The following is a 12,056-nucleotide window of genomic DNA, read 5'->3' on the forward strand; positions in this document are numbered from 1 at the left end:
AAAAGATTATACTCACACAAACCCCTCCCCCCCCCCACCCCCCAAATCAAATGTCTCTAGACCAGTGGTTCTCAACCTGCGTAACCTCAGGACCCACATTTGTTCTTCGTCATTAAGTCGTGACCCAAGTCGCACTGCATTGTGGTAGCGGGAGGTGCGTTTGGGGTGTCATTCCAACGAATGGCAAAGCCCCTCCTGCACTAGAAAGTGCGTTTGTGCGGTACAGTGTGTTAATCACGCTGGACTTTAAGCAATGCACATAAGGATGGAGCTCCCTCGCGGTCATAGCCCCAGCCTACCGCACCTCAAGTTGACACTTGGCACCAGGCAGCATACTTTGAATGGTTGCTTGGTGCGAGAACTGACATTAATGAGCTAGGAGGAAGCTGAGGAGCCTCCCACCTAGCACAGTGGAAGGCATGCGGCAACCCAGGGAACACAGGGTTGCAAACCACTAGTTGACAACCACAGCTCTAGACACCTATCCATGGGACTGTAGTGCAAATGGATTGTTCCAAGCAACAATTTTATCAAATCAGATTTTGGGTGAATTGCCATTTCATTAGTGATTACTTCTGTCCTAACTTTACAGATGGTATGTAGGTGTCAAAAGATATGTGAAATTCTTATGTGATGAAAGTAAAATTAATAAGTGATCTACATGGCATCTTCTCCCTTCGGCTACCAAAATACACTGCAGAAGTGTTAAATTAACGCCCAAAACATTATTTTGTCACAGCGATAACATAAAATTAAATTCCTGCATGCCTAGCTCATGGGCACCATGCTCATGGGCAATCCTGTTTCCCCCGCCATGGACTGTCCAGCCACCTTTGCGTGGTGGACAGCTCATGGTTACTTTACAGCCTCTCATTTTCTACAAGACTCTAAAGGTCTGGTTCACACCTTCGCGTTCCGAGAACACACGACGATTAGCACGTTTTCTGCCCCCCTTACACCCATGTAACAAATTTGTCTTAAACTGCCTTATTCACCCAAACTCGTCTCAATGCTGTACTGATATGAATGCTTTATCTTCTCCTACTATTCATAATATAGACATATGGCACCAGGACCTGAACCAAATCCTTGGAAGACTGGACCAGTATTTGGACTACTGTCTCTAGTTCTCGCAATATTGTAAATCAGCTTACAAGGTACTCACGAGGTGATACTTGGTCCCGTATAGGATCGCACATCTGCAACCTGCATACCCCAGTCATTGTTTTAGGGGGTGTAGTACTGAGGGTGAGGTCATGCATACTTGGTGATCTTGCCCCCTTTGTTATTCGTTTTTGGTCATAAATATACAGGCTTATCGCTTTCATATTTTATGTCCCTATTCAGAGGGACCTCTGGCATGCATTGCTTCACTCCAAAATTGATTCCCTGAACCGCCAACAGAAGCTGGTGGACTTCACATATTTGGCAGTGAAACAGACTAATGCTCACTCTGGAAAAATCAAAATATTCCCTATGGCGAATTCAAGCAGTGCATGCAGGGGTTCTTCATGAAATAACAACTCTCTAGCATTTTCAAGGACTCCTATAACAATGCAAAAGGATCTGGACACCTCTATAGCCCTATCAGAGTTCAACACCACAATACTCACACTTGTGTGACAACATGCTGACTTCTTCCCTTCTCCTGAGACTGCTGCTTTTCCCCTCTCTTCTTCCCCTTATTTCCTCTGTTCCCCTACTCTTTAACCCCCCCACCCCAACTCCTCTTCCTCTTCCACTCCATAAATTTTTCCTCCCCACTGCTCCGTGTCCCAGCGGGGAGGAAAGTGACAGCCGGCCGAGCGCTGCGGGACAAGAGCGCTGTGAGCGGCCGGTGTCTCTCCTCCCACATCGCTTAGCCTCCTATCACAGTGCGGCAGAGCGGTGTGGGGGCAGAGACAGCGCTGTCACAGGAGGCTGGGCTCTCCTCTCGCACCGCTCACTCAGCCTCCTGTGACAGCGTGTGTCAGAGAGGAGAGCAGGCTACATACACTCAGAGATCAGTGATCACTGAGTGTTTGTACATAATTGAGGATATGGTATGGTTAATATATCCTCAATTATGAATGAATGGGAGTGATCTTTATCCACTCCTGTTCATTCATAATTGTGGTTATAGTAAACATACTATATTCTCAAGTGATCAATGAACAGGAACACTCAGGATTCCTGTTCATTGATAACAGGGCATACAAAAAAAGAGATTGACAAGAGCCCTCAATCTCTTTTTCTATTTTAAAAAAGGGAAATATCAGGGGTCTGTTTAGACCCTTAATATTTCCCCAAAGCCCCTAAAGGTAAAGTAAAAAATAAAAATGTTTAAATGTTTTTTTATATTTTTTTTATTAAATATTTATAAAAAATAAAAATTAAATATTTAAAAAATTAAATTAAAAACATTTTCGGTATCGGTTTCAGCCTGACAAATTTTTCTATTTCGGTTTCGATTTTTAAATTTCTATTTCGGTGCATCTCTACTCATAAGTGGTTGGACTTTAAGGCCTGGAGCACCACCCTATTCATTTTACAACCTGCTCCTATAAGGAAGTTGCCAGTGCTTGATACAGCATTACCTCTTACTGCACTTTACTTCTTTTACATGTTTATTTACTTCTATTTTGAAATTTGCTGTTCAAATACATTTGTTAACATTGCTCTTGAGTTACATATCTTAATGGTGAGATGGGGTTTTACTGAACAAGATCTCCCCAGTTTATTTAAACATCCATCAAAGGTGCTCATATTATTAGGTATGGTTCTTTGCAATTGTCAGTAAAAACCGTAGCTCCAACAGTGTGCCAAACCAAGCGCACAGCATTGAAAACATCAATACTATTTGAGCCCTAACACGCACTAGGAAAATGACCCACAATTACAAGTCTTCCAAGTGTCCTAACAATATTGACAGGCTAAATTATGACCATGGCATACTTTCTTTTTCTATACATCATGTTCAGTTGGCATACAAAATCAAAAATAACTGGTCATCAGACTTGGCTCAATATGTGTATTCTGCAGATGTATGCAAACTGGCAAACCAATATTCAACCGGCAAATCACAGTTGTCCTGCTAAGTAATTGATCCGCCAAGCTGGTATTGTTCTTCTGATCTGTAATGAACTAAAAGCTAGTTTCCCCAGTTTAATTCAATCATGTCTATAGTCTTTCTTGGTAATAAGTAACACATTACAAAGTAGCTGTGTTACTGTAAACAAATTATTAAACCTTCCATGGACAGTATATTGGTGGAATAGAATCATATTGCTTGTATTATGCTTGGTAGGAAGCTAATTACTACTTTGTTGATTATTTACTGAAACACAAAAATCGATAAGTTGGAAGCATCAACTTTGTTCTGCAGGGATACTGTTTCACATTCAGACAGCGTACATATTGTACATAAAAAGGGTAGAAAGAGTGACAGTTGATACCGCTGACTGATTGAATATTTTCATTATGTAAAAAAAAAAAAAACTACACACACAAAAGTAAAGGTTAGATTAAGGATTTTATTAGTACGTCTGATGCAGCATTGAACTGAATCTGCTCAGGCCATTACATGTGTGCATGTTATTAACATAGAAACTGCTCCACAAATATTACAACAACCGGCAACCAAAAGCAACACACATGACATACCCAATCACAACTGCGGCATGGCACTGGCCAGGCACGTGCAATTTGAAATAGTTTAGGGCTGCAACTAATGATTATTTTCATAATCGATTAATTGGCCAATTTGTTTCTTCGATTAATCGGATTAAAAAAATTACCTACTCCAAACTCACTCCTGTGATGAACTACAATCTCACATTTACAGTAGTTTACTAATTAGTATTAAGATTGTAGTCCATCACGGGAGCGAGCTTGGAGCGGTGGCGACTGTACAGCACACACACAGGGTCGCAGCCACCTTTCAGAAGGAAGGGCAGTGTCAGCATGAATTCCGAGATTATTTGAGGATCTACAGCCGATACATAAATAAGCTACATTTTTGTTAATAGTTCAGGCACTTTGCAATTTTTAAGGTTTAACTCCCCAGTTTAGTGTCACTTTAAAGAAGATTATTTGATTCCCAGAAGCTGTGCTCATATATAGTCTAGTGGAGGGCAAAGGACAAATAACCAGTATTACCTGCGGTTCCCAGCAGCTTATCTGTTCCCATTACGGATTTACCATGCCTTGTTCTGCATGGTCTCTGTGTGGAGATGGCCATTTTGGTAGATGCAGGACTTTGCTTCCACAAGTCATTGTCTCTAGCAAAAACAGTAACTAGCACAGATTTTTAGACCAGCTCCTTTGCCAAAAATAAGCTTCCCGCCAAGGCCACATACTGCTTACATTTTGGTCGAGTCAGCAAGACTTGGCCCAAATTCGAGCTGTGTATGGCCACCTTTCGGCAAAACTTTTTATAATGCCATAAATGTGCAGTACATGTATAAAGTGATAGCTTATAATAAAGTAAATGAATAGAATCACTGGAAATAGTCCAATCATTAGAACCACATCAATAGATGAATCAAAAACCATATTTAAACGACTTGGACTATGAAATGCTCTCAATCATCATCCACAGTTCTGACAAACCAGATTAGAAGATCCATTTAGTAGAGCATGGTTATATTTATCCATCATCATTTATAATCCTCATAATAAAAATGATGACGACTATAATGCATTAATAAAATCTACGGTCTATACATCATTGTCTGAAAAGGGTTGTGGCTACAGAAATTATCAAATGCATCACCGCAAATATCAAATCAAAGTTATAAGAAGGCTTTTTTGGGACTTGGCAGTCAGGGTATTATTGTAAAATGTTCATGCTGTTCCTAATACCCCACTGCCCTAGGCAGGTGCTTACCTTTCTATCTTTTCACAGATTCTCCAACTCCTGAAAACTATCAATTTACTCCTGAACTGAAATGATTGTATCCTTCTGCTTTTTAACTACCGCTTTACAGCTTTTACAAAATATGATCCACACCAACATTTAAAATGTTTACATTTTACAGTGGCCATGACCATTCCACACCCTTCCAAGTAGAGAAGGTCACCGCACAGGGAAAGCTTTAGGAGAAAGATTTCCAATGTCAAGAGATGCTGAAGCTCTCATTTAATAATTGGGACACCTCACGCACAACATAGCAAACACTGTGCTGAGCATTTAGGAAAAGCAAAGCTTGTGAAATAAAAAAAAAAAAAAAAATCACACAGTAGAAGTAAGCAGCATGTGTGAAAGCAAGCACTACAAATTGCCAGCGCAATACAGTGACAGCTGCCAGCTATTGGCCATTCCTCTCACTTGGGCATGCTGGCATTTCAGCTAACACTGTGTTTACACAGGGCTGGACTATTCCCGGTCACCAGAGATCATTGAGAGCTATTTGGCAGTAGGACGATAAAATGCTGGGGCTATCATTGGGTAAAACAGATACCATGTGAGAACATAGCAGCTACTGTGTCTGTACGGACATGATGACATTGGTGATCAAGGAAATTAGAGAAAGTGAACCTCCCTAACAGCAATACAAACAGTAATAAAAATCGTAATAAAAACCTGAATGTGGTTCTAACCCATCACTATAGTCCAAACCAATTTTAAAAAAAAACACGTTTTGAATACAGTCATACTATGTTTTTGTTCTTCCACCCACGCCCTTTACAGGACTAAAACAATGCGTATAGATAACGGTACCCTGACTTGTTACATCGCCTTGCCATATACTTTTAAAACTCTCAATGCTTTAGAACTTTCTAGGGGCCCAAAGTCATGACATTTTCCCACCATAATTTCTGGTCCTATTCCCACCCTCTTTGGAGCCTCATTGATCCTTCTACAACAGGAGGGTCCTTACACTTTTTGCTACCGCATTCTCTATTAGAAATGACAAAATAACCTGTGAAAATAAAATCCAACATGAAGTACAGTGGCTTAGTGGTTAGTACTTATGTTTTGCAGCAATGGGGGGGGTCCATGGTTTGACTCTCTGCCAGAACACTACCTGCACGGGATTTGTATGTTCTCCCTGTGCTTGCATGGGTTGCATACTTCAAAGACATGCTGTTAGGTTAATTGGCTATTGACAAATGTGGCCCTTATATGCGTGTGCGGGTCTGCAAATCCAAACTGCCTATCAGGTGGCTGATGCAGCTCTAGTACACATTTCCGACACGGAGCCGCAGAAAAAGAAGTAAGGCTTTAAGGATAATAGGGAAGGGGGAAAATCCCATGATGGTATGAAAACCCTATGTATTTGCTAGGTCTGGTGTCCAGGCGTGAGGATTAAAGCAGAGATACCTCACCAACAGCTTCACTTTGGAACCTTACAACCTCTGGCATGTACCAAAAACTCAAAATTACGTTTCAGGTGACTTGACCCTTTAAAGTACAAATGGCCATTTACAACCAGGCTCCTGATTTTGAGCATTCCTTCCAATTCTCAGATTGTTTCTCAAAAACAATGGTGAACATTTCAAGAAGTAGAAGGCACTTGCTATTCTACATGGAGATTTTTCACTTGTTGGGAAATCGTCCCAGCAAGCAGTGCGATCCTCTTCTAAGGAGCAGAGTACTGCATGTGCGCGCCTGTCAGCATTGGGAAAAAGATCAGAGCGTTTTAAGGCTAGTCTTACACCAGATTAGTTCAGCTATTTAGGATATGCAAAGTCTGCCTTTACCCATTGTAGTTACCCTTTGTTTTAAACAGTATGATAATCATCCACTCTGTAAATATCGGTTTCGCTGAAAAGCACGATAAATATGCTGCCAATCATACTTAAATCGCTAAATATATTTAGAATAAATATTGGAAAATAACAGCAAAGTAGTGTTTATAGGTCAACTGATTCTAAACGAGGCAACTGAAGAACAACGTATACTACTCTCACTGCCGTTTCCTCTGAGGTTAAGTGAATTGTTTCTGCAGCAGTAAATGATATTTAGGATATATCTTGTTCAGTCCGCAGCACAGTGCAATAGACTTAAGTCTGACAGGAGAGCAAGGAAGGAGGCAGGGAACATCAGCATTAAACATCTGCTGGTGACTTTGAAAGCCTCTGGAGACCTTTTCCTACTAAAATACAAGACACGGAGGCCTTGAAATGGAATCACTTTAGATAGATAGCATCAAGCAATTCCGCCTTCTTTCTTTAGGAAGGGCTCATCTTTCAGTCTTTGCATTGAGACCAGCACTTCCCATTAAACTGCAATACATTTTCACCAAAACTCTCTTTGTACAACTACTACTCCAGAGGGTTTTATCCATGGCATGTGCCTTTTGCATCACCGAGCATTTTGATATCTGAAATAAAGTGCATGAAACAAAGAAAATAAAAAACCTTTCATGGCCAAGGACAAATCTAAAAGCCTTACATGTAGACCTATGTGGGCTTATTTAACAAAGCAATGAAGGAAGCAATGGTCAAGTGCAAAGTGCAGTTGTCACGGCAACCAATGATATTCAACCTTTTACTGGTTTACAGCAGAGATATCAGAAGATGCTCTAGAATATTATAAAATAACAGTAACAGGAGATATGAATTTTTGACGAGTTTCCAGACTTTTTAGTCACATGCTCTTCATCGTGGCTTTGTTTGTTCTGGAGTAAGGTTTTACTACACAATGCTACACTTATTTACATTCATGGCATGTTACTACTTTGTAGTCTAAATAAACAGAATGAGCACTGAATAGATAGCATCCATACATGAATACCCAATGCTGGGCCACTTTCTCCAGGAATAGAAATCTATTATACTAGAACACCAGTCATAATTTTCTCCTGGATGCAGAAGTGGAAGGAATGGTTATCGAAAGCTGCACTAGAAATAGCTGCGCTACAAATGAGGTTGGATTATGGGTCTCTTGTAATCTATAGAGACTGCCGTCAAATGGAGCGATGGGGCGGGCTTGCTATTTTAGCAGCCGTGGTACTTGTTCAACCTGTTGCATTAACAGAATGGATACAGGAAAGTCACGGAATGGCAGCAAAGCCTGGGATGACTATTCTAAACTAAAGGGTCAAAGGCAATTTTTATTTTTGCTGCAGACTATTTCCTATCTGTAGCTTAATATTTGAACATTCAGAAGACGCAAGGTAAATTATACCAGAAACCCCTCCGCCCCCCTTGCTCATCTATACACATGCACACACGGCATGGACGATAGAGAAAAGCAATCAAAGAATGACCTAATCTACCTCGTCTTTCATGGAATTGGTGTGCATGTCTTCCTGCCAAAGACCTTCTTTGTAACTGATCAAGCATCCTCCAGGGATCCACTGCATCACTTTGCTAATTCCTACACTACTAGGCACAAGCCCGTCTCTTGTGTACTGACGTACTTTGCTTTTTAATAAGTCACACATGACTCTGCTTTCATTATCCACATAAAACTCTCCCGTGATCTCTGAGCACCGGCTCTTACAGCATACCTCGACATTCTACACATGGAAGGCATCCTGTTCTCTGTAAATAGAAGGCGCCCTGTTTTCTAAAAACCAGGGTCGGTCTGTAGCACACCATAGAACATGTGCATGCTTTTTCTGCATGCACACTTTTGTCCCGTTCCCCTCCGCACAAAGGAGGCGGAAACCCCACGTTCACAGGATTGAAGAACGGCTTTTTACTAACCAAGTTGATTCTTCTGCTACTAAAACAATGTGATCAGAAGCACCGACAAGCATCCTATCTCTGGGATCCATGAGGCTGGTGTAGCTTCCAAATGAGGTACCATAACACTACACTGCAAAGAGGTTTGGCAGAAGCTTTCTTATCAGCCATCAGCAATCTAGAACAGCAAACAACCCTGTTATTAAGTGTACATGCTGTCTGAGTGCACACACTTCTAACAATTAGAGGAACAGTCTGCCCTGATTAATTGCAAGCATGCTGCACTTCATGATTTTTGGCTTCACTTTTTTCCAAAATCGTCATCTCGGACTGCGTGGGCTCCCAACACAATCATAATAGTGATAGAAGATCAGTATAATACTATTAAGAATAGCGATATGATAAAGATAATAGAATTATTACACTTGTGATGATGATAATAGTAGTGACAGAATAATAATAACAGTTATATGATAAGAATGATACGATGGTGATAATACTGATAAAATATCAGTAGAATAATAATAATAGTGATGATGATAAAGTTAGTAGTAGTAAGCTTATTATTATGCTAGTGATATGATGATGATGATGATGATGATGATGATGATGATGATGATGATGATGATGATAGTAGTGACATAACTATAATGATGATGATGATAGTAGTGACACAATAATAACTATAATAATAACAGTGAATATGATAAATGATGATAGCAATACGATAATTAGAAGAATTATATAATGATAATATAATGTTCATAATGGTAATAGTAACAGTGAGTGTATTATTACAATAAAAATGATGGATGATAGTAGTCATGATAGCAGCAATAATAATAAGGTTTCAATAATACTAGTGATCTGATAATGATATTACTGGACTGATATTATAACAATAACATCAATACTAGTGATATAATGATGATAGTGATAGGAGTGAGATGATGAGAATAGTGATCTGACGAGGATGGTGATGATGAGACTAATGATATGATAAGGATGATGGTGATGATGAGACTAGTGATATGAAGATGATGGTGGTGATGAGACTAGTGATATGATGAAGAGGATAATAGTGGGATGATAATGATGATATATCTGATCCAATAACTATCCCTCTCTCCTCTCCAGGCAGACTAATCATCTGATAATGGTAGATTATAACCCTGGAATTCCTGGTGTCACAGCTCCTGATGTCTTCATCTAGCAGCCAATAAACCCTATTGATGTTTTATAAAATGATCATATGTACAGGTTGGGATGGTGCCCACATTTGATATAGATCCCTGTATAGAAAAGTTGAGGCTGATGATTGCAGTGACATCGGCGATCTGAGCACAATGACAGCAGGGCTCGATCACAAGCCTAGAGTTAAATATTGGAGGGGGGGGGATATTTTACTATACCTTCGCAGACCCCCACTTCATACTCGGTGATGGAGTCGCCATTGAGCGGGGGGCGGATCACACAGCGCAGTCCCCTGTCGCATGCTCCATGCAGCCCGTAGACTCCCCCGCAGGTCTCGTTCTTCTGCCGGGCACACATGAAGCAGCAGCCGCAGATGCCCAGCACGATACTCCCCGGGCAGTTCTTGGGCTCCTCGCACTTGGACTCATCGCATGGTAAACACACCAGCGCCCGGCTGGACCCGGGCAGCAGCGTCAGAAGCACCAGCCCCAAGTGCCAGAGACGCAATTGTATTCCGCACGCCACAAATCCAGAAGACTTCCCGGATCACCTGTGCAAACTTTCCAGGCTGATCGATCGCAGCTCGAAGGAGGAGGAGGAGGGGATCACACCGGGGAATGGACTGGCAGTGACATGATCTGGGATCTGACGCAATGACAGCGCGCTAAAAAAAACTTTCCTCCTTAGTTCTCCTTCCTCGCAAACTTCAGCACAGGCGCAATCCGCTCTGCGATCAAAGTTCTCCCAGCTTCCTTTCTCTCAATCCCTCCTTCCACTGCGGCTCCCCCCGGTCATTCTTTCCAAGTCACAGAAGACAAAAAAAAAAAGCCTAGAGCAGCTATAGCTTGCGGTGAGTAGGTGCAGAGCAGAACTCGCTGCCTTCCTTCCGGCCGTCTGTGTAGTCCTGTGCTCTGCCTGTCACGCTCCCTTTTCTTCTTCTTCTCCTCTCTCTCTCGCAGTCTTTACTTTTCTCCTCTCTTGTTTATCGCTCTTGGAGAAAACGCACCCTGTGCCGCTCACGCTTCCTCCTCCCTCGCCGCTACATCACGTCACAGACGACGCCCCCCCTCCCAGCCGAGTCTAGCGTTCTCATTGGAACGTTCCCCTTTGTCTCGCCCCGCCCACCCTGCCCATGTATGGAGCGAAGGTAACGCTGGACAAGTTGAGGTTATTTCGCAGTTACATTGGGCTTTGGGGTCCTTGCGATGTGCGGACGTATACTTTGCCCGGACGGGTCACAGGCTGGGGGTCATGTGACTGGCATCCAGGGCTCGTCTTTGAACATAATGAAAGAATAACTAACGAGATCAATGAGACAGATGGCTTCTACGCTGGCACAGAAAGCAGTGATTGCTAATGTGATGCCAAAGTGACTGAAATGTGTGCAGCTGACATCGTGTCATGTGAAATGAGAAGGATCTATCCATATGAAAGGGATGTGTATCTCTGGGTAAAAAAAAAACTACCTTTGCAGGGGTGCTGCCCATGCACTGCAAGGGTTAACTAGCAAAGGCCAGGGTACATGGTGGGGGACCCTCTAGTGCAGCGGTGGACAACTCTCCAGCTGTTGTGGAACTACGAGTCCCATTGCAAGACTGACAGTTACAGACATGACTCCAAATGGCAATGGCATGCTGGGATATGTAGTTAAAGCAAAGCTGGAGGGCCAGAGTTGGCCACACCAGCTCTAGTGTGTGTGGAAGTCGACTGAAGGAGGGTAAACACAAGGACCCTTGCTGTCACTAACGTATGACATACAAGCTGCCCATGCAGGTATAAACTTTTGTTTTACTACATTCAACGTTATTGCTATCACATATGGGGCTGACATCTAATGGGCGCCAACTGACATATGACAGCGAAAGGAGTTAGTCACCAGCTGAATATATTGCAGATGTATTAGGCCCCATTCACGCTTGCGTTTTGGCAGTCTCACAAATTGCCCTGTTCGATTCCCGCAAACAGTTGCATGCGAGAAATGTTCTACAACGCAAACACAACTGATGTGCTCACAGACGTTCACATGTATTCAAATATGCTGCGATTACAGACATCCCAACTCTCCCGGATGCTCCGAGAGTCTCCCGATATTAGATAGCGGTTCCCGTCCGCCCACGGGAGAAACATTTTCTCCTGGAAAGGTTCACACTGCTATATCTAGCAGAGTAAACCTTTCCCTGCGATCTGTTTTTTTTTTTGGGGGGAGGGGGGGGGTTCTGACATCGGACCGCTGGCCACCGTCAGTC

The 12,056-nt window shown here is 42.2% G+C and overlaps 1 protein-coding gene across 1 annotated transcript in view; it reads right to left on the minus strand.

Moving 5' to 3' along the window:
- The window catches only part of CRIM1 (cysteine rich transmembrane BMP regulator 1), a 615,863-nt gene that overhangs the window by 592,140 nt on the left and 11,667 nt on the right, over window positions 1-12,056 (minus strand). Inside the window, exon 2 of the mRNA XM_018565709.1 lies at window positions 10,029-10,347. Within this exon, the coding sequence (XP_018421211.1) occupies window positions 10,029-10,347 (319 nt within the window). The remainder of the gene's footprint in view (window positions 1-10,028; window positions 10,348-12,056) is intronic.

Source organism: Nanorana parkeri, unplaced genomic scaffold, assembly GCF_000935625.1.
Source record: "Nanorana parkeri isolate BGI_ZX_2015 unplaced genomic scaffold, ASM93562v1 scaffold876, whole genome shotgun sequence".
NCBI classification, from domain to species: Eukaryota; Metazoa; Chordata; class Amphibia; order Anura; family Dicroglossidae; genus Nanorana; species Nanorana parkeri.